Source organism: Capsicum annuum, chromosome 2, assembly GCF_002878395.1.
Source record: "Capsicum annuum cultivar UCD-10X-F1 chromosome 2, UCD10Xv1.1, whole genome shotgun sequence".
Lineage (NCBI taxonomy): Eukaryota > Viridiplantae > Streptophyta > Magnoliopsida > Solanales > Solanaceae > Capsicum > Capsicum annuum.
Window position 1 is genome coordinate 34527927 of NC_061112.1, and position 23793 is coordinate 34551719.

At 40.7% G+C, this 23793-nt stretch overlaps 2 protein-coding genes across 5 annotated transcripts in view; both read left to right on the forward strand.

Moving 5' to 3' along the window:
• The first annotated feature begins 499 nt into the window (after positions 1-499).
• The window catches only part of LOC107858441, a 28312-nt gene continuing 5018 nt past the window's right edge, over positions 500-23793 (forward strand). For 3 of the 4 annotated variants that reach the window (XR_007051636.1, XM_016703100.2, XM_016703099.2), the window contains exon 1: positions 509-1659. Coding sequence is in view for 3 of the 4 variants with exons in the window: in XM_016703100.2 (XP_016558586.1) it covers positions 686-1657 (972 nt within the window). In the remaining variant the exon portion in view is untranslated. Of the gene's footprint in view, positions 1660-23793 lie in introns of all 4 variants that reach the window. The other variant, XM_016703098.2, reaches the window with a different exon arrangement.
• On the forward strand, positions 21616-22206 carry LOC107857713. Its single transcript, XM_016702558.1, has one exon. It carries the CDS (start codon positions 21616-21618, stop codon positions 22204-22206), a length of 591 nt encoding a protein of 196 aa, XP_016558044.1.

A 23793-nucleotide genomic window follows, 5' to 3' on the forward strand; every position in this document is an offset into this window, starting at 1 on the left:
GGATATTTTTGATCATTTTTCGAATTCCATTAGAGGGAGGAATATTTTTGAGCCAAATATTTAACGGAGGGTATTTTTGAGCCAAAAAATCTAACGAAGGGCATTTTTGAGCTATTTTGAATAGTTCAGGAGTATTTTTGAGTCTTTTTTGTAAATACAATAACAGGTATTGAACACAAGATTACAGTTATAATGTCGGATATAGTCAATTCTCGTACATTCCTTTGTACTCCCTTCGTTTCATAATAAATAAGTTGTTGAATTTTGATATACAGATTAAGAAAAAAATATTAAAAACATAAATTTAATACAACTTTCTATTTTTACCCTAAAAAAAAAATAATAAACTTTATAATATATTTTCAAAAGTTAATTGATTGTTAAATTATAAAGATAAATTTTAAAAAAAAATTAATAATTTACTTGAAATATTAATAAATATCCAATAATTCACTTTTTTCCTTGGAAATATATGAAGAGTCTAATATAAAAAGGCTGCGGGTGGGGGCTGAGAAATTTCGGAAAAAGTGTTGCAGCACTCTTTGTAACTAATGCTTTAACGCGTAGACTTTTCCAGCTTTTTCGGGAATAAAACGTGGCGGTGCATTGGAGCAAGAATCAAGATCATAGCTATTTCAGAATCTTGAAATCGTCCATCCTCTTGAGATCAGACAGAAACAAGAGCATGGATCTGCCACCGGAAGAGCTTCAATTCTTGACCATACCTGGTATTTTCCATGAATCAATCTCCATACCCAAAAGATTTCCAAAAGCTTTCTACCTTATTACCCTTACATTAATATTTCCTCTTTCTTTTGCAATCTTGGCTCATTCGTTGTTCTCTCACCCCATCATTACTCAGCTTCAAGAAAACCCAAATTCATCTCATGCCTCTCGATGGACCAAGCTCATTGTTTTCCAGTTTTGTTACCTACTTTTCTTGTTTGCTTTCTCTTTGCTTTCAACTGCTGCTGTTGTTTTCACTCTTGCATCAATTTACACCTCAAAGCCTGTCTCTTTTTCCTCTACCTTAGCTGCGATTCCCAGTGTTTTCAAGAGGCTTTTTATTACCTTTATATGTGTTTCTCTATCTATGTTGGTGTATAACACTGTTTTCTTGATCTTTCTTGTGATTTTGATAGTAGCAGTTGATATTCAGAATGTGGTTTTGTTCCTTTTGGCCTTTTTGGTTGTCTTTATACTCTTCCTTGTGGTGCATGTTTACATCAGTGCATTGTGGCTTTTGTCTAGTGTGGTGTCTGTTCTTGAGCCTGTTTATGGGATAGGAGCTATGAAGAAGAGCTATGAATTGTTGAAAGGAAGGACAGGAATGGCATTTTTCCTTGTTTTTGTATATTTGTCTATTTGTGGGGTAATTAATGGCTTTTTTGGGTCAGTTGTGGTCCATGGAGGTAAAAATTATGATGTGATTTCAAGGATTATGATTGGTGGGTTCTTGGTTGGAGTATTGGTGATTGTAAATCTCGTGGGGCTTTTGATGCAAAGTGTGTTTTACTATGTTTGCAAGAGTTACCATCATCAGGGGATCGACAAGACTGCTCTGTATGATCATCTTGGTGGATACCTTGGAGAGTATGTGCCTTTGAAAAGCAGCGTTCAGATGGAGAACTTAGAAGGCGGTGCCTTGACTCCATGATGGTGAGAAAGGCTAAATTCCTATGGTTTCATTCGACTTTGTTGCATTATATGTTAGAAGTTGTAAAGACATTTAAGTTTGAAGTAGGTGGTTGTGTGTTGACACTTGAATTTGTTTGTTTACTTAATAAATCATGGTATTCTTTGTTCTTTATGCTTCCTTGATAAATTCCATTATTATGCACCAATGGTGTTTATAACACATGTCTTTATTCTTAGTACCTGTTAGAATATATCTATCTGTAAGTGTTATGCTATGTGATTGTTCTCTACCATAGATAGATAGTTGTCATATACTGCATATGACTGCACCACTACTGTTTATAAAAGAAAGCTATACCATTGTTCATTGTATCAATTGAGATAAAGTCCTCTTAACTTTGTCTCTTATGTCATACTCGACGTGTCGAGTTTTCTCTTTGTTTTTCTGTGTTTGTATCTCCTTAGAATTTCGTTGGAGATTGAAATTTAATTTATTAACTAAGCTGAGTGATTTAAATAGATATAGGAATAACAAAGGATTGTGTAGCGAAACCCACAGTGGGAATGCCATTAATATTGAAAGCAAAGAACTAAGAACAAGAAAGAAAAGGGAATAAAGGATGAAACTCTGATTTTCATTCAAGAAAGCTCTACAATGCTATGTTACAAAATATATGAGCAAACCTGACAGGGATACTAATGAAAATAGATTATAAAATGAGGCTAAAATTGTAGCAATAAATACTAAGAACGGTCAAACTATAAATAATAAAACTTAGCCTATCTCCGTTCATTACAGATTGGACTACCTGTAATAACTGAGTTGGTACTTTAGTTATTTCAGACTCACCAAGCCTCTGCAGTGCCATGCAGTGCCGTAGAACTGATTCCTTTTTTCTCGCAAGGATTGGAATGGTATTGTTCTATGATAGTGTAACTTGCTCCACTTCTTTCTTGGAGACAGTTTACTTGAAAAGCAAATGAAAGAAAAGGTAAGGGATCGCCTCATTGGACAGAAAAGCTCACATCTCATTGTGTGTTTCTCTATGTTATCATGAGTGAAAAGTGCAAAAAAGCACTAAGATCTGTTGGGGCTTAAAGAAAGCACAAATAAAAGTGTGGGCTTCAATTAAAAAAGGCTCAAAGGGAGAATAAATACAGATATTTATGTTTAGTTCAAGACTAATAATTATAAACATGAATGACAAACATATGAACAAAGAAGTGGAAAAACAATTATAATAAAGTGAAATATCATTTTTTTGGTGTCACCTTTTTAAAAGAGACTTATTGGCAAGGAAAAGTATTCCTTAGAAACCTGATGACGACAGTGAAGCACACATAAAGCGAGGCGAAACGCTCTACATGTTTTGAGCCTTGCTTCAGGGCTTAAGTGCGCTTTTGATAACTGTCACGACCTGAACCAGGGCCTGGTTAGACCGGAGATCACCCCCTTCACCTAACCTAGTTAGCACAACAACCTCAAGTGTCAGATGAATTCCGAACATATATCAAGACGGAGCAAAATAAGACTAATGATAACTCATGAAATGTCTAAACCAATCTACCAAAACAACATACTAAACCAACACACCCAAATCCACAGAAATCCATAAAGCCTCTATAAATTCGAAGTAAAGAAAATGTCGGGACATGCCCCCGATAATATCCAAAACAGAGTGTAAATAAAGTCTAGGACATGGAATATATAGACCATGAAATGAAGCCATCCGAAGTATGGAAGCTCACCACTTTAATGTCAACTCACAAACCAATCGAACACCTGATCACTATGCCGGAAAAGAATAAGAAGTTTCGGTGCCTGCATTGCATGGGGATACAGCGTCCAAAGATGGTTAGCGATTGGAGTCACATAAAAGAGAGCGGACCCCGGATCAAGTAAATAATACACATCACGGGAAAAGAGTTTCAACATACCAGTGACAACATCCGGAGATGCCTCGGACTTCTAATGAGTAGTGAGAGCATAAAGACGGTTCCTACCAGTGCCGGAGTCAAAAGTGGGACCCTTTGGTGCAGGAGATGATGAAGAGGCAACAGGAACCTTGTTTTCCTGGAAGCAACTCTAGAGGGACATCCCGCTGTATATGTCCAACCTGACCACACATAAAACACCAGTTCCTTCCCTTCTCACACTGACCCTGATGATACTGACCACAGAATCTGCAAAGAGGGTAGGATGGTGCTGATTGGGCCTCACTGGCCTGAGATTAGGCACTTTGTGCCTTAGAAGCATCACCTTGGAAACGTCGGTCACCAGACGACTTTAGGTAGGGGGCACTAGCCGTCGAATTGGAGTTAGGACTCCCCCAACTCTTCTTCTTAGACCACCTCCCACTCTGTTATTAGCCCCAGTCTGTTACTCTGCCTCTCACCAATCTCAGCCTACTTCTTTTTCTCCTCTTCGACCTGCTGCATATACACAACCAATCTCAAGAATCAACTCACGAGACAACCCCAAAGCAAACTTTCTCATACGGGTCCTCATATTAGATACCAATTCAGGAGCATACCGGGACAACTGGTGGAATTTCAAAGCATACTCCTTGACTGTCATCCTTCCTTGTTTCAAGTTAACAAATTCTTCCGTTTTCGCCTCCCTCAACTTCTGAGTTAAGAAACGATCCATAAACGCACTAGAGAAATCATCCTACAAGGCAGAACCAACATCCTCACCTCTCGACTATTCTCACTCTCCGTACCACTGGTACGCCATATCTTTCAATTGATAGGCAACAAACTTTAAACCCTGAACCTCCGAAGCATGCATAACCCAGAAGATCTTCTCCATCTCATTAATGAAGCTTTGAGGATCCTCTTCAACCTTTGTATAGTAAACATTGGAGGATCAATAACAACAACAACAAACCCAGTGTATTCCCACAAAGTGGGGTCCTGGGGAGGGTTAAATGTACATAGTCCATACCGCTACATCCGAAGAAGTAGAGAGGCTGTTTCCGATAGACCCCCGACTCAGGACAAAGAATAGTAAACGAGGTCATAATGAAACATGAAACATGATGGATGACATAACATAAATAATGAACGAGGAATAATACAAATAGAGCTCAGAGAAATACGAAATAAGAAGAAATACGAGCAATACGAAATACGAAATAGGAAGTAAGAAATAAGAAATAGGACACCCAAAGAAATCAGAAATAGGACACCCACCTAGTAGTAACATACACTCACTAGCCCAAAGACACCCACCCCGCCCCTAGAGTCTCCTACCTATAGACACAATCCTAGGATTACTAACCCGGCTACGCAAGAGCTCTCCTAACTACTAGCTACAACTCACACATCCACACTACCCTTCTACCCTTATCCGGGACCTCCACACCTTCTTATCTAGGATCATGTCCTCAGTAAGCTGAAGCTGCTCCATGTCATGTCTAATCACCTCCCTCTAGTATTTCTTCGGTCTACCTCTAGTTCTGAATTCGTCTAAGGCTAGCCTCTCACACCTACGAACTGGGGCATCCGTGCTCATCCTCATCACATGCCCAAACCATCTCAGTCTTCCTTCCCGCATCTTCTCCTCCACCGAAGCCACTCCCACCTTCTTCCGGATAATCTCATTTCTAACTCTATCCCCTCTAGTAAGCCCACACATCCAATGCAACATTCTCATTTCCGCCAACTTCAATTTTTGAATGTGGGAGTTCTTGACTGGCCAACACTCCGCTCCATACAACAGAGCCGGACGGACTGTCACTCTGTAGAATTTTTCTTTAAGCTTAAGGGGTACCTTGTTATCACACAACACTTCCGAGGCGAGCCTCCACTTCATCCAACCCGCTCCAATACGTTTTGAGACATCCTCATCAATCTCGTCGTTTCCCTGGATCATAGGCCCAAGATACTTAAAACTATCCCTCTTACAAACCTCCTGGGAATCCAACCTCACCACCACTTTATTCTCTTGCCTCAAGTCACTAAACTTGCATTCCATATACTCCGTGTTGGACCTGCTCAACCTCTGAACCCTTTAAATTCAAAGGTTTGGCTCCAAACCTCCAATTTCTCATCCACCCCCCTCCCCACGCGTCTCATCAATTAACACTACATCATCCGCAAATAACATACACCAAGGCACCCCCTGAATACTTCGTCAACACGTCCATCACCAACGCAAATAAGAGCGGACTGAGTCGATTCCTGATGCAACCCTGTCTCAACCGGAAAATGCTCAGTCTCCTCCCACCATCCTCACCCGAGTCTTCCGTCCATTGTACATGTCCTTAATAGCTTTGATGTACGCCACTGGAACCCTGATATGCAACCTCATAAATTGGCCAACTCTAGTGGCCTCAGACGAACCCATAGCAGCAGCAAGACTCGACTGTTGGGACTGAGATGTCACCAACTGAGTCAATAGGATAATGGAGCCACAGAACTCAGCATTAGTAACCTTCTCGGGAGGCGACTGAGTATGAGTGTCACCCTCAAGAGCAGGATCAGTGGGGATAGGTGGGACCTTACAAGGATAGTCAGATGCAACGACCCTCGACCGGGTCTGGACCTAGAAGTTGGATGGGCTGTGCCCACATTGTCCCAGGACGGGACAAAAGAGTTTGCATGAACATCAGATCTTCTTGGAGACATGATGTGAAAGACGAGCAAATGGAGATCAGAAGAATCCAGGATCTTAGACTCTATAGCTCGAAATTAAGACAACAAGAAAGGAAAACATTCCTAAATGTCTCATAGCATCTCTCTTATAAGTATGGCGCGTTACACACCCAAAAGACACTCTACTTGACAAGGCTTTGTGGACACTCAATTGACCATGAACCTAGGCTCTGATATCAACTTTGTCACAACCCGAACTAGGGCCTGGCCGTGACGGGTTTCTCAAGTCTCACGTGGACTGGAGATCATCCCCTTCACCTAACCTAGTCAACACAACAACCTCAAGTGTCGGATGAATAACGAACATATAACAAAAGGGCAGCCCGGTGCACGAAAGCTACTGCTATGCATGGTGTTCGGGAAAGGGCCCTACCACAAGGGTGTATCATACGCAGCCTTACCTTGCATTTCTGCAAGAGGCTGTTTTCAAGGTTTGGAACCCATGACCTCGTGGTCACATGGTAGCAACTTTACCAGTTACTTCAAGGCTCCCCTTCTATAACAAGATGGAGCAAAATAAGACTAATGACAACTCATGAGATGTCTAAACCAATCCACCTAAACAACACACTAAACTAATACACTCAAGTCCATAGTAATCCACAAAGCCTCTACAAATCCAAAGTAAATAAAATGTCGGGACATGCCCCTGACAATAGCCAAAACAGAGTTTAAACAAAGTCTACGACATGGAATAAATAGACCATGAAATAAAGCCTTTCGAAGTATGAAAGTTCATCACTTCAATGTCAACTCACGAACCACTCGAGCACCTGATCACTGATCACTGTGCAGGAAAAGAAGTTTCGGTGCCTGCATCGCGTGGGGATACAACGTCCGGAGACAGTTAGTTGTTGGAGCACTAGCACGTAACTCAGGGATAAGGATAAAATAATATCAGGGAGATGGGGAGAGAGCGGGAGTGGGTGGGAGGCCAAGGTTTGGCCGAGGGGGGGGGCAGTGGGGGGCGCGTGGATAGCGACGGTAGGCTGAGGGTTGGGTCTTGGAATATAGGGACCCTTCAGGGGAAGTCCATAGAGCTGGTGAAGATTCTTAGGAAGAGAAGGATCAACCTTGCGTGTGTCCAAGAGACCAAGTGGGTAGGGTCTAAGGATAGGGATGTGGACGGTTACAAGCTGTGGTACTCTGGGAGCGACAGGCGTAGGAATGGAGTTGGCATCTTGGTAGATGAAGAGCTTAGAGGTCAGGTAGTGGAGGTGAAGAGGATCAACGATAGGTTGATGACTATTAAGTTGGTCATTCGGGGGTTTACCCTGAACGTGTGTAGTGCCTATGCGCCGCATGTGGGATCGGAGGGGGAGGAGAAGATGCGGTTCTGGGAGGCTTTGGAGGAGGTGGTGAGAGGCGTGCCCAGTTCGGAGAAGATTGTTGTAGCGGGGGATTTCAACGGGCACATCGGGGCGCTACCGGGAGGCTTTGGGGATGTGCATGGTGGTTTTGGTTTTGGGGAGAGAAATGAAGAGGGTGCGACCCTATTGGAGTTTGCGAGGGCGTTTGGGCTGGTGGTGGTGAACTCGGGCTTCCCGAAGAAGGACGAGCACCTGATCACTTTTCGGAGCGCGATAGCCAGGACCCAGATTGACTTTTTGTTGCTTAGGAAAGGGGATAGGGCGTTGTGTAAAGACTGTAAAGTCATCCCGAGTGAGAATCTTTCGACCCAACATAGGCTCTTGGTTATGGATTTGGGTATAAAGAAGAATAGAAAGAGGAGGAGTAAGGAGTGTAGATCGAGAATTAAGTGGGGCGGCTTGACGCCAGTGAATGCGTGGGAGATAGGGGAGACGTTGGCGGGAATGGGGGTGTGGGAGTGTAGGGGGGACATGGATAATATGTGGGACAGGGCGGCAACGTGCATCAGGGAGAATGCAAGGGAGGTGTTGGGTGTTTCTAGGGGCCGGGCCGGACATCATCGGGGGGATTGGTGGTGGAATGAAGAGGTGGGGAAGAAAGTGGAGACCAAGAAAGAGGCGTATGCTAAGTTGGTGGAAAGCAAGGACGAAGAAGAGAAGCGGGTAAACAGGAAAGAGTACAAGCTAGCGAGGAAGGAGGCGAAGTCAGCGGTCACGGCAGCTAAGACGGCCGCTTTTGAGAGCTTGTATGCAGGGTTACAGGGGAAAGGAGGGGAGAAAAAGTTGTTCCGACTCGCTAAGGCTAGGGAGAGGAAGGGTCGTGACCTCGATCAGGTGAGGTGCATTAAGGGGGAGGACGGTAGAGTGTTGGTGGAGGACGGTCACATAAAGAAGAGATGGCAGTCGTATTTTCATAGGCTCTTGAATGACGAGGGGGACAGAGCTATTGTGTTAGGGGAACTGGAGCACTCAGGGGAGTGTCGGGATTTTAGCTATTGTAGACGTTTTAAGGTAGACGAGGTTAGACAGGCAGTCCGCAGGATGCGAAGGGGTAGGGCGACGGGGCCGGATGAGATACCGGTGGAGTTTTGGAAGTTCGTTGGAGAGGCTGGTGTAAGGTGGTTGACTGCATTGTTCAATGAAATTTTCAGGACGGCAAAGATGCCCGAGGCGTGGAGGTGGAGTACCATGATCCCCCTTTATAAGAATAAGGGGGACATTCAGTGTTGCAATAACTATAGGGGGATTAAGTTACTGAGTCACTCTATGAAGATATGGGAGAGAGTGGTCGAGGTGAGGCTGAGACGGATAGTGTCTATTTCGGAAAACCAGTTCGGATTTATGCCCGGCCGCTCGACGACGGAGGCAATCCACCTGGTACGGAGGTTGGTGGAGCAGTATAGGGAGAGGAAGAAGGATCTGCACATGGTGTTCATCGACCTGGAAAAGGCGTACGACAAAGTCCCCAGGGAAGTGCTTTGGAGATGCTTGGAGGTGAGTGGAGTACCGCAGGCATATATCAGAGTAATTAAGGATATGTATGAGGGAGCGAAAACCCAGGTGAGGACGGCGGGAGGAGACTCAGAGCATTTCACTGTCCTGACAAGATTGCATCAGGGATCTACTCTTAGTCCCTTTTTGTTTGCGTTAGTAATGGATGTGTTGACGCGGCGTATCCAAGGGGAGGTGCCGTGGTGTATGCTTTTTGCAGACGATGTAGTCCTGATAGATGAGACTCGAGGGGGTGTGAATGACAAATTAGAGTTGTGGAGGCAAACTCTGGAGTCTAAAGGGTTTAGGGTGAGCAGAACCAAGACAGAGTATGTGGAATGTAAGTTTAATGACGTGAGGCGGGAGAATGAGGTAGGAGTGACGCTAGAAGCACAGGAGGTAGGGAAGAGGGATAAGTTCAAGTATCTCGGGTCCGTGATCCAGAGTAACGGTGAGATTGACGAGGATGTCTCGCACCGTATTGGGGCGGGATGAATGAAGTGGAAACTCGCATCGGGGGTGCTGTGTGATAAGAAGGTGCTGCCCAAGCTTAAAGGCAAATTCTATAGGGTGGTAGTCCGTCCGGCCTTGCTGTATGGAGCGGAGTGTTGGCCAGTTAAGAACTCCCACATCCAAAAAATGAAGGTGGCAGAAATGCGGATGTTGCGCTGGATGTGTGGACTGACCCGAGGGGATAGAGTTCGGAATGAGACTATCCGGGAGAAGGTTGGTGTGACTTCAGTGGAGTGTAAGATGCGGGAAGCACGATTGAGATGGTTCGGACACGTGAAGAGGAGGGGCATGGATGCCCCGGTCCGTAGGTGTGAGAGGCTAGCGTTGGATGGTTTTAGACGGGGAAGGGGTAGACCGAAGAAGTACTGGGGTGAGGTGATTAGGCAGGACATGGAACAGTTACAGCTCACCGAGGACATGACCCTAGATAGGAAGGTCTGGAAGATGCGAATTACGGCAGAGGATTAGGGCCAGTTCGGGTCGCTAGTGTAGGGAATTAATTGGTGGGGGTGTATTCCTGTTATGATTCCGTATTCAGTGTTTCGTGTTCCGTGTTCCATGGTTATTACGAATTTGTGTGCTTTCCTCTGCTTTATATTCCTGCATTCCTGCTTTACTCTGTTTTATATTCCTTATGGGTGCCGTATCTATGTTATGTCATCTGCTTCTGTGCTGTACTATGTGTTTGTGTGATATCTCGTGACTTGAGCCGGGGGTCTTTCGGAAACAGCCTTTCTACTTCATCAGAGGTAGAGGTATGGACTGCGTACATCTTACCCCCCCCCAGACCCCACTAAGTGGGAATACACTGGGTTTGTTGTTGTTGTTTTTGTTGTTGTATTCAAAACCAAATCTAATCATCATATGCAATCACATGTATATATATATAGTGCCGGAATAGGGAACCAGGCTTAGCATGAACCTTGAAAACCTTAACCTGGGCTGTGTAGCATAACCGTCATAAAACAAGGCACCCACGGGCTATATGGGCCCAGCTCTCCCCTAGTTTGAAGGCCCCAGTGTGTGTAGCCGCTCGAACCAGAGAATATCCATATCCGTATATGCCTTTATGAGGGACTCGAACCTCCCGTCATAGTCAAGGTGACTTAAGAACCAATGTATACAATATGGGGGACTCGAACCTCCCATTCATATATGCATTTGGGGAACTCGAACCTCCCGGTCATTTAGACACCCGCACCGGCTAGCGCGGTTTCTAGTGTTAGTCCTTTGAACTCCACTTTCACGGCCTGGCTACACATTCCGCTGTAAGGCCCAATTTAAAAACGTTCATTACATATATACACAACTAATTATTCAATTATTTACCAAAGGCATCTCGTTGGTATGATCATACCAACCCCACTTGCAAGCATACAACATGTCATAACCATTATCATTCAACTTTGGGACTCAAACCCATGTCAATTCAATTCAACATTTAGGGACTCGAACCCATTTAGCTAATTAAACCACCAAGGTTACGATTCAAATCAATTTATGGCCAACAAGGCCTTCATAAAACCATTTACCAGTCATCAATGGTTATGGGACAATGCCTTAGTTCAAACACAATTCATATGTGACAAGATTCTTCTCATTGACATTTTCACAAACAGGTTGAGGGCATACCATTAGCAAACCATTATTCAACGCCAAAAACTATCAAGTCTAGGGTTAAACATGACCCATTTATTAAACCACAATTCCCATGCACCCACATGTGCAAAACCATTGACAAAACATGTATAATCATAGTTTAAAACATGAGAAAACAATACTCAACATTATGCATTCAAACTCTCAACCATGGTTTTCAAGACCACCATTAATGAATCATGAACAATGTTTAAAACACATGATTTTTGTGAACTAACAATGGGGGAAGAGTCACATGCCTGAGTTACAAAGATTCATGGAGAGATTTTGATCTTTAAGCCTTTAGATGATCACCTTGAAGAAACCCTAGCCCAATCCCCTTGAGAAGTTCTTAGAGAGTTTTGATCTTCTAAAGTGTAGAATGAATGCCCAATAAGTGTTATAAGACGTGGGGTCTTAAGGGTTTGGGGTGGTAAATGTCCAAACTACCCTCAGCTTAGAAGTTGTGGAAAACTCGTGGGTGGGTATGAGTGGACCCTCCAACTCGTAACCACATCATACGAGTGGTACCCTTAAATCGTCACTTGGTTAGAAAGTTGGACACCACATTCTGTCCAACATACATACGACTCCCTTGCCCAACTCATGTCATCACCATACGACTAGCATCATCAAGTCGTACCCTAGGTAGAACATCAAAGGCTAGACACTGGACAACTTACGATTGGACCCTATACTTCTCGTCACTTGATCATCCGACTCGTATGGAGTCTCTCGTACCTTGAACAGAACTTGGCCAATAACACACTGACCAACATACGACTAGGGTCCCTAGACTCCTAACCACACCATATAACTTATTGTGTGAGTCGTATGATGATCAGAAGGTTCAATACTCAAGAAATTTGTAAGGGCCAAAGTTCGGAGTGTTTCAATAATACTGGTGTTCCTTTTGTTGGGAAATTGGTGGGGAGAAAAGGAAGGGGGGGGGGGGGGGGGGGGGGGTTTCTTTTGGGGGCTGGGTGGTGGTGGAGAGACTCGGAAAGGGGTTGAGTTTGGATGCTTGGTATGGTGTTCAATGTGTGATTGAACTGTTTTGGATTCAGTTTTGCTAAAAATTCTTTAAACGGAATTTGCTAACAGAGTATTTCTTGACATCTGGTTGTGCAGAACTTTTCAGTTTAATTTAGTGTGCACTTTTTTTACAAGTAAAGCTAGTGAAATAGTTCTGCTTGGAAGACTCACTACATTACATGAACTAATTTGAAGCGGTTATCCATGTTTTATTCTTTTCTCCTTTTTCTCTGGTTATCAATCTTTCGTGCAGAGTCTCTAATCCTAGTTGAATTCTTAGACCCAGTAACTGTGGTCTCATTTGGATTTTTTGTTCATCTAATTCCTGATGTGATTTTCAATTGAAAGTTGCAGCTACTGTAAAATAATTCCTGATGTGATTTTCAATTGGAAGTTGCAGCTACTGTAAAATATTGAACATTTATATTGAGTACAGTTGTATTGCGGGAGTAAGTGGGTGGGGGTTGAGAATCTGAGCTACTTCGATAGAGTGATGTTCTCGGGTTACCTCCAGATAGCCTCCATGTCGCCAATGTCTGGATGGTCCTCTCTGACTGGCCATAGGTTTGAGGATAAAAGGTTGTGCTATGATTCACTCTGCCACCAAAAGCCTTTTGTAGGTTCTGCCACAAGGCTTAAGTGAACCGTGGATCCCCATTGCAAGAGTGGAGGTCTACCAACTGAGTTATATATCCTGAGCCAAGTGCAGCATGCATTAAGATTGTTTCCTCTTCTTTTCCTTGGTGAAGCGGGGGCCATCCAGGTCCAGAAAAGGAAATGTCAGTAACCTAGAACGAAGCACTCCCTGAGGATGGAATATGCAATTTTTGGGTCAGAATATCGACAGTAATTTCTATGTTAGATCCTCCGCTCGTAATAAATGAAAGGTCAATTCAATTCTCAATGAATATGGTGAATTCTCCCCCGAACTGGAAAATCATTTTATTTAGCTATCTATAGGAGAGAATGCAATTTTTTTGATCAGATACCGGTAGATTGAGGAATGATCAACAGGAAAGATATGAAAATATTGTCATTTCGAACTTCGAAGCATTATGATGGAAAGACAGAGAATCTGCTTTTCGGTTTCTGATTATGTCTTCTGAGCTGTCATAGTGCTGTGCCTGAATACTTTCTAGTTTGAACAGACAGTGATTCTATGTTGGCTAGCTAATATGTTTTCCACTTGTGTGTCCTCATTAACATGCTAGTTGAAGGAGAAGAAGATATGGGGAGAAGTAAGAGAGATGCTACAGCAGCTCGTTCCAACAAGTGGCTGTGGAATATAATTTGGAAAGTAAAGCTCCATGTGGTTGCCTGCTTTTGTTGGGCCGTTGGTTATTAGTCGGGTGGTTGTTGTGAAGCTGTTAAACAACTTAACTTGTAGAGCTGGGGGTTGCATATTTCAATGCCACATGTTAAGGGAGATAGAAGATGTTATCACTTATTCCTGCATTGGAAACTCAATGTGATGGTGAAGCAAGCCGAAAAATTGGGTTGGATAAAAGGCATGAGCTTTGGAAGAAATTGTATTGATAAGGTTATGATGTCGCACATTCTTTATGCCGATGACACACTTCTTTTCTTTGAAGCAGAAAAGGAACAAGTACTTTATTTTTGAGGGATTTTGCTGATTTTTGAAGCAGTTACAGGTTTGAAAGTTAATCTGGCAAAGTGTGGTATTTTCAGCATTAATGCAGATGGTTGCATAGAAGAACTAGCCGACATTCTGGGATGTAAGGTGGAAAAGTTTCCCACGGTTTATTTGGGACTTCCACTAGGGGCAAAAAGGAATAATCAAAGTACTTGGCGAGTTGCCTTAGATAGAAGCGTTAGTAGACGTACTCCGTGGAAGAAACAATAATTATCTTTTGGGGGCAGATTTACTATTGTTAACAGTGTATTGGATGGTATGCCTACTCATCTAATGTCCCTATTCTCGATGCCAGTCAATGTGGAGAAAAGAATGAACTCTTTGAGAAGTCAATTTTTATGGGAAGGTAATGTAGACTAGAAAAAATTTCATTTGGTGAATGTAAGTGGTTCTTAAAGACAAGAAGAGGGCTGCCTTAGGAGTGAGAAATCTGAAGCTGCATAATAAAAGTTTGCTTCTCAAATGGTTGTGGAGGTACAACTTGGAAGGTGAGGAAATTTGGAAAAAGCTTATAAATGTTGTTTATGGGAAGGAAGGATAGATGGAGTACTATCAATGGGGGAGTATGAAAGAACATAAGCAGACTTTGAGAAGACTTTTTTGTTTTTCTTTTTGATAAGGTAAAGGTTTATTGGCCAAGTACCAAGAAGGTACCAAAATTAGAAGTTACAAAAGACTGTTGGGTATATCCATACAATCAACTACAAAAACTCCCTAGCAACTCCCAAAAGTCCATATATTGATCTATACTATCAATGAAACTACTTTTACTCCAACAAAACAAATTATGTAAACACTTGCTTTTAACTCGAGAAATATGAACCTTTTGCCCTTCAAAACAAGTGTTGTTTTTTTCTAACCAAATAGTCCAGAATATGCCCAAAGGTATGGTTCTCCATATTTGCTTCAAAGCTTTATGCATTCTCTGGTGTTGCCAACTCTCCAATAATTCCTTCACATTCTGAGGCATGATCCACGAAATCCCACATATACTGAAGAAAAATTCCCAACACTGCAGTGCATAAGAAGGTGATTCAGTCTCCACCTCTTCTTCACATAAGTAACATCTGTTACTTAGTGTAAAACCCCTTTTCTGTAAATTATCCTGTGTTAGGCAAGCTCCCCATGCTGCAATCCAACCAAAAGAAGCTACCTTTGAAGGAGCTTTAGTTCTCCAGATCCCTTTCCGCGGCCAACTAGTATCCCAGAATCCTGATTGCGTCATAAGAAGACTGTAACACTTTTTTACCGAAAATGATCCATCTTTACTATCTATCCATACTAAAGAATCCCCCTTACTCTGATCAATGTGAGAATTTTCCAGCTGGAGTAATTGACAAAAATCTTTAATTTCCCGATCATTTAGATTTCTTCTAAAATTCATTTGCCATCTAGTGTCGGAATAAAAATCAGCTACAACTCCATCTTTGTTATTGTAACAACCGAAAAAAAGAGGAAATTTTTATTTCAAGCATTCATTGCCAATCCATAAATCAGTCCAAAATCTAATATTTGCTCCATTCCCCACCTCCAAATCTGGTGAATTACTGAAATTCGGCCCATAATTTTTAAATCCCTTTCCAAACTCCCCATCTAGTCTAGTATATAAAATATTTAAGGGGGATACCAGCCTCACCTACTACCTCAAATTGCTTCAATTATTTTAATCCAAACTACTCCTTCATCCCTACTAAATTTCCAAAGTCACTTAAACAACGTTCTTTTATTATGCAATCTCAAGTTTCTAATTTCCAATCCACCCCCTTTCTTTCCTTTAGTGACCACTTGCCATCTAACTAAGTGAAAATTTTTGTTGTAACTATTTCCTTCCCATAAAAACTTATTCCCCATAGAGTTCATCTTCTTTTCAACTGCATAGGACATAACAAATAGTGACATTAGATAGGAAGGCAAGCTATCTAAAACACTGACTCAATGTGAGTTCTTCCTCCAAATGACAAATGTTGCTTCTTCCCGGGAGCCAATTTGTTGGCACATCTGTCCAAAACACTTTGCCAAATATTTTGGTCATTCTCTCTCACTACACCTGGCACCGCAAAATGTCTGCTAATTCTTCTATACAATCATCAACATTTATACTAAATATACTGCTCTTTGCCAAATTTACTTCCAATCAAGAAACTGCTTCAAAACTCAATAGGATTCCTCTAAGATGAAGAAACTGTTCTTTCTCTGCTTCACAAAATAAGAGTGTGTCGTCCGCATATAAAATATGAGACAACATCACATTGTTACCATTATTTCTGCTGATACACAATCCCTTAATCCAACCCAATTGTTCAGCCTTCTTAATATGTTACTCAACATTTCCATTACTAAAACAAACAAATAAGGTGATAGAGGGTTACCTTGTCTCAATCCTCTTTAAGATTTGAAATAACCGTGAGGACTTCCATTTATTAAGACTGAAAATCTGATCGTAGAAATGCAAAATCTAATCCAGTCAAGCCATTTGTTCCCGAAATTCATCAACTTCATAATGTTGATCAAGCAAGCCCAATTTACATGATTATAAGCTTGATCAAGTTTGCAAACTACACCTCTCTTCTTTAATTTCGACAAATGGTCCACACTTTCATTAGCCACCTAAGCTGCATGTGCTATTTGTCTACCTTTAATAAAGGCATTCTGATGATGAGAGATCAACTTGTCAACAACTAGTTTCAATCGTTCAGCCAACAACTTTGCCAATATCTTGTATACACTTCCCAAGAGACTGATAAGCCTGAAATCTTTTATTTCCACAGCTCCCTTCTTTTTTGGTATCAAGGCTATGAAGGTAGATTAATGCTTCTAACAAAGGTGCCTTGTTGTTGAAAAGAATCCACAACATTCCACGCATCCTCTTTTACAGTTTTCCAGCACTTTTGAAAGAAGTGAAGATTAAAACCATCCGGGCCCGGTTCTTTATCACCACCAAAAGAGCTGATTACTGTTTCCATTTCTTCAAAAGTATAAATGGCATCTCCAACCACTCTTTTTCATCATCTGACAGTTTTTTCAAATTATCATCTTCACAACTTGGGTCTCCAAACTTCGGTTTCAGTAAAAATATCTTCATAAAATCCCTGAATATGGTCATTAATCAACTCATCATCTTTAACAAGCTCCCCTTCCATCATTAATTTATCAATGCTTGTGAAATTTTTGTGTTTTTATCTCCATGTTCTAACCACAAACACCTAGATTTCTGTCTCCAGCTTATTTCTTCAGATTTTGCTATTTCCTCTAACTCCCTGATGACTTTGTTCCTTTCCACCTCTAATTGCTCATCGTTCTGGTTACTCCTTAGCATGTGATCAATATTTTTCAATTTTTCTAATGCTCTATTTTACCTCAATTCTAAATTGCCAAATACTTCCTTGTTCCACTTTTTCAGGTCCGCCTTTAACAATCTCAGTTTCTTAGCAAGGACAACATCTGGTTCTCTTTGACTATTATATGACTTCTACTAGTTATCTATTAAATCGACAAATCCTTGGTGTTCGAACCACATATTTTCAAACTTGAAGTATCCTTTGCCCCTAATCCATTTACCACATTCCTGTAAGATGGGACAATGATCAGATGTTGTTCTGGGAAGTACTCTTTGTTTGATAGCCTTGAAGTGCTCATCCCACCTTTCTGAAATCAGGAATCCATCTAATCTGGAAGCCGTCTGAATATTACTGCCTCTGAACTATGTAAATGATCCCCCCATGTAGAGGGATACATCAAAGAAAGATCATGTATTGCTCTTGAAAATTCTCTCATTGCTCTAGTATTTATGGCACTTCCTTCCTGTTCTCTTTTCTTCAAATCTAATTACATTAAAATTACCCGCGATTGCCCACGACTGGGTTATAGTTTCGTGAACATCTGTCAGCTCTTTCCATAACTTTTGTCTTTCTAATTACATTAAAATCACCCACGATTGCCCATGGTTGGGTTATAGCTCCGTGTACATCTGTCAGCTCTTTTCATAAATTTTTTCTTTCTAATTACATTAAAATCACCCGCGATTGCCCACAATTGGGTTATAGTTTCATGAACATCTATCAGCTCTTTCCATAATTTTTTTTTCTTTTCTATAACATGGCCCATATACCTGTGTGAAGTATTCACATACTGTAGCCCCAAACTCACTCCCTCAAGGATTATAGTAATAGAATGATGTCCCACTTCCTTATACGTATATTGCCATCTTCTTTTATCCCAATATACCAATATTCCCCCACTACTTCCCCGAGCTTCCAATTCAACCCAATCTATCCATCTAGAGCCACCAACCTGTTTGATACAAGGTAAGTCGATCTTATTCATTTTTGTCTTTGTTAAGCACATGATGTCAGTATTCCATTTTCGAATTAAAAGATCTATTATCCTCCTTTTTTCTTTGTCATTCATACCCCGCACATTCCAACAAATAATCTTCAACTTCATTATGCAATTGACGAAGCCTCCTTTTCCCTGCTCCTACCTCTCTTGCTTAGCTCACTTCCGAAGCCTATCCCAAATTCCAGCATCTTTTTCACCCTTTCACATTTTTTTCTTGGTGAAGTAATCCGTAATGGAGAGGATATAGATTCTTTGGGCTTAGCACTATCAATACGTAACAACAATTTGAGTAGTTTATCTTCTGTCTCCCCTGACTTCATCCCCAATTGCTTGCTAATTCTGATCATGTTCATCTTCACCCATCTGGATGCTTCAATTTTAATTAATTTCTCTTGCATGTTCTCACGCCATGGAAGCATAAGTATATTATGGGCTACATCAATGCTAGCTTGTTCTTGTCTTATCATCACTTGAGCCCTATCAGTCCAATTCACTATCAGATAAGCTTCCAGAAATCTCTCCGTTGCTCTCTCTATAAGAAGAAGTATTATCTTCTGGTTGGAATTTTCCCAAATTGTCATAACGATCCTCCTCTGTGAAATAAGTGACACCCAATTCCCATGATCTATCTTCAGTTTCACCATGATTTTCCTCACCATCAATCGCTATCCGAGAAAACTTTTGAATTTGATTCGCCTTTATTTCAACCACAAGAGGGTCGAATTGATTTTGCAGCAAGTGGGGTTGTATAGATTTTTTAATACATGGATCTATCTAGATGGGCCTGTAAATAGATTTGGATTATTTCTTGGGCCTGCAAAATTTTGTTCTCTGTTCTGTTTGGAACAGTTATAATCAAGCCCAAATCTTATGTTATGTCTTAATGGCCCAATTTCCCAATCCCCTAATTTATTTTTACCTTTATCCACCAGGTGTCCCTTCTTAGAATTAATTTTTAAGCTTTTCTCCCCATCTGGTTTATTAATCATGCATGTTTCTTTGTTAACCAATCCCGAAACTTCTTCTCCATTGGGACTTGGCGGCGTCAGTTCTTCACCGTTAATTCAGTTTCTCGAGTTTTGTTGTGTTCTCCGGCTACTTGCCACTAGATTCCCGCCGGAATCATCCACCCATGCTACAGACTCCACTTTAGGGGTGTGCAAAAACCTAACCGACCGATAAATCAAACCAATAAAAATGTTATTGGTTTAACGATTTTTTATTGGTTTTATAAAAAGATTTATTGGGTAAATGGTTCGGTTTCGGTTTTAGCTTATTGGGTTATCGGTTAAACCGATAACCCAATAAGGATAAACTAAATTATTGTTTTATCCCTATTTATGCTATATATATAAATTTCTCTTTCTCTCTCTCTCTCTATAGATAGATAGATATGTGTATGCATATATATATTATATGCACTACTTATTCATAATTCAGTGAGTCACAAAGTATTAACCTATTCAGGGCAACAAAGGCATAATATAAAGCTCGACTATTATCGTATTGAAAAACTTAAAGCATTTATAGCTTCCAACAATTAGGATTTAATTTTTTTTCTAACTAACATTCAGTTCAAGTTTGAAGATTCTTGTAAACTAAAATGCATTGCGTAGGATTTTGGCGTTAACTAAGATTTCGTTTTTTTATGTTAGTTGTTACTATTTCTATTTTATAAGTATTTTTTTATTGGTTAAACCGAAAATCGAACCGTTAAGGATCAAAAATTGATAAACCAAAACTGATAAAGAAAATATCTTATTGGTTGGTTATTGGTTTTACATATTTAAAAATCGAAAACTGAACCAATAGCACATAAAAACGAACCGAACCGACCGATGCACACCCCTACTCCACCTACAACAGTACTGAAAAGTTAAGATCATTAACACTTAAATCCACTGTTGTTGGGAAGTGAAAATCAGAATTCTTCACGCAAATTCTTGCCCATCTTAGTTGATGCCTGTATCTAGTGTCATCATCTATATCAACAAAACCTCTATAGCGATCACCAATTGCTTTGAATAGATTTTTTGACCAGAGATAAGATGGGAAACCCAACTATTTAATCTAAATATGCGTTGGTTTACAGTTTTTCCTATAACATGTGTAGACATAGGGACTGCCATTCCAAAACCAAATCATTGTTACTGAAAGCCCATATTCCCATTTTTACTCTTTCCATTTCAGTTCTCAAGGAAATTCAAATAGAAAGTATTCATTGTTCAATTCCTTGACCTTCACTCCTGCGTGTAGCTTCCATGATTTATTGGCCTAATTTTGGATGTCTTTCTGGGAAGGTGGTTTCAGTGTATCATCTCTAAAGGAACCCAATAGACACCTTCGGTGGAAGTCCACCCTACTCTGTGAAGAATTTGCATCAATACGAAATTTGTTTGGCTCTATCGTTTCATCCTTCTCCATTCTGATTTCATCATTAGGCCATCCTTCAATTTGGGCTACCTGAGCGTAGCTCTCACCTCTGATATTCACTTTTGTTTCCTTCATCTGACTTTTGCTTTCTGATATAAACTTTGTAATCTTTCCTGTAAAATCTCGCCAGCCCAGATTGTTTAGTAATGAAAATCATCACCCTATTACTCCCTTTGACTGCAACTATTTTAATGAACCTTCCCATCATATTAAAATTTTGGAAAATATTGGAAGAATATAGCTGACTTTGATACCTTCAGTTTCTACAAATTTTCCTGTGTCCCTTCGATGCCAATTCCATGCATTTGCAAATACCTAAAAGATTGGTTCTGTTAACTGCTGACATAGTATCTCCTCCTCTCCACGAACTCGAACCAATTATCACTTATCATTTGCAAATACCCAAAAGATTGGTTCTGTCAACTGCTGACATAGTATCTCTTCCTCTCCACGAACTCAAACCAATTATCACTTATCTCCTGAACCTCGAAAGTTGTATGGCTAACTGTTGAAGTATTGAGTTATTTGCTGTTATTTTCTTTTTTAGTTTAGTAATTTTATTTATGAAATTCAGTTATTTAGTTGAGATAGAATAGGATTTTATTAGTATCCTAGTTGAAGATAGAATAGGATTTTATTATTTCCTAGTTAGAAATAAAATAAGTGTTTTTTGTCTATTTATATTCTCAGATGTGAATGAATAAATAAGCAGAATATTTTTTACCCTCAAACTACTGTTTTCTTCTGTGTATTCTGTAGAACAACAATTGGTATCAAGAGCCAATTTCTTGAGGGATCTGTGAGAGAGAGCACCAAAAATAACCCTGCGTAAAAGTCAATATTGTTATGGCTTCCAACAATTTCCCAATTCCTTCACCCCTAATTTTTTCTGGTGAGAATTATTCAATTTGGGATCTCAAGATGAGAACATACTTGCGAGCATATGATCTTTGGGATGTGGTAGAGGTTGGAGGAGAGGTAAATCCTTTGCCAAATAATCCAACTATGGCGCAAATTAAGAATCACAGAGAAGAGGTTTCAAAAAACTGTAAAGCTCTCTCTTGCATACAATCAGCACTTTCGGAAGTAATTTTCGCTAGAGTTATGGCCAGTGAGAATGCAAAGGAGGCTTGGGACAAGTTGAAAGAAGAATTTCATGGAAGTGACAAGATCCGGCAAATAAAAGTGATAAATCTGAGAAGAGAGTTTGAAATTCTCAGAATGAAGGATTCAGAAACTATTGAAGAATTCTCTGGTTGTAAACCAAATCAGACTTATGGGAGAAGAGCTTACAGATTCAAGAATCATGGGCTTGTGAGTTTGCCGGAAAGATTTGAAGCAAAGATCTCCTCACTCGAAGATTCGAAGGATCTTACAAAACTGTCACCTTCAGAACTTGTACATGCTCTTCAAGCTCAAGAGCAAAGAGATCCTTGAGGCTAGAAGAAGCTACTGAAAATGCTCTTCAAGCCAAGTTCAAAGGGAAAATGCAAATGCAAGAGGAAGGTAAAATCCCAAAAACTTCTACTAATTCCAGTAGAAATAATCAAGGCGATTCTCGCAATGGAGTCAAGAAGAGAGAACTTTCCTCCATGCAAGTATTGCAGAAAAACCAATCATAATAAGGATGATTGTTAGTTTAAGGGGAAGAAACCACCTCTCCAGTGTAGATATTGCAATAAGCTTGGTCATATTGAAAGGTTTTGCAGAGTGAAGAAGGAGAACAACCAACAAACTTAAAAAGCCAACGTTCGGAAGTTGAAGAATATGAGGAGTTTTTGTTTATGGCGATGGCAGTAACAAGATTGAATGATGAAAACACATGGTTTCTGGACAGTGGTTGCACTCAACACATGACCAGCAAACGAGAATATTTTACGGAGTTGGAATCTGCCAAAGGTAGTGTCAAGTTGGCCGATAAAACCAAGTTGGAGATTGTTGGTAAAGGAACTGTGGCAATTAAAGCTCCCAAAGGTACTAAATTTATTCAAGATGTTTTGTTGGTACCTGATCTTGACCAAAATCTATTGAGTGTTGGTCAAATGCTAGAACAAGATTATATGTTACTGTTCAAAGACAAAATGTGTTGTTTCTGAATCTAGCGGCCAAGAAGTGATTACAGTTGAAATGATAAAAAGAAGTTTTCCTTTGAGTTGGAACTCAAATACTGAGCAAGTTTGTCAAAGTAGTCAATGTGAGCTGGTTATTTTGACCACCAAGCACAACGATGACGAACAGTATATCTGGAAATCACAAGTAGGTGGTTCATTCACTGTTACGAGGGATATAAATGTTGAGCAATTGGGCAGAGGAACAAAGATAACTCTCTTCCTCAAGGAAGACCAGCTGGAGTACTTGGAAGAACAGAGAATCAAGGATCTCGTAAAGGAGCACTCTGAATTCACTAGCTATCCAATTTACCTCTGGGCTGAGAAGACTACTGAGAAAGAAATCAGTAATGATGAAGACGAGACCAAGAAAGACAATGAGGGTTCAAGTAAGCAGGCTCTACTTTAAGCTTACACAAGATCAGGGTGGAAATTATCGTTTCGAGTTTGATAGCTTCCCTGACCGTGACCAGTGTCGGGACTTTGTTGCCTCAATAATTGCAGCTTGTGGGGAAGTGGGGAAAGCTACTTCCGAAAAACCTGATGTTCCGTATGATGAGCAACTCAGTGCAACAGAAATGGGGTGTCGGATTAAGTTACTGTAGGAGAACAGTGAGTTGCAGAAACTCCACAGGCAATTGGTCATTGGAGGTATTCTATCAGAGGTTGAATTTTGGGCCGCTAGGAAGAGGTTGCTTGAGCAGACTGAAAACAAGAAGCCAAAACAGCGGGTAGCTTTAAAAAATGACATGAGTGTAAAACCATTATTCGATGGTCAGACTAACCGAAAAACCTGATGTTCCGCATGATGAGCAACTCAGTGCAACAGAAATGGGGTGTCGGACTAAGTTACTGCAGGAGAACAGTGAGTTGCAGAAACTCCACAGGCAATTGGTCATTGGAGGTATTCTATCAG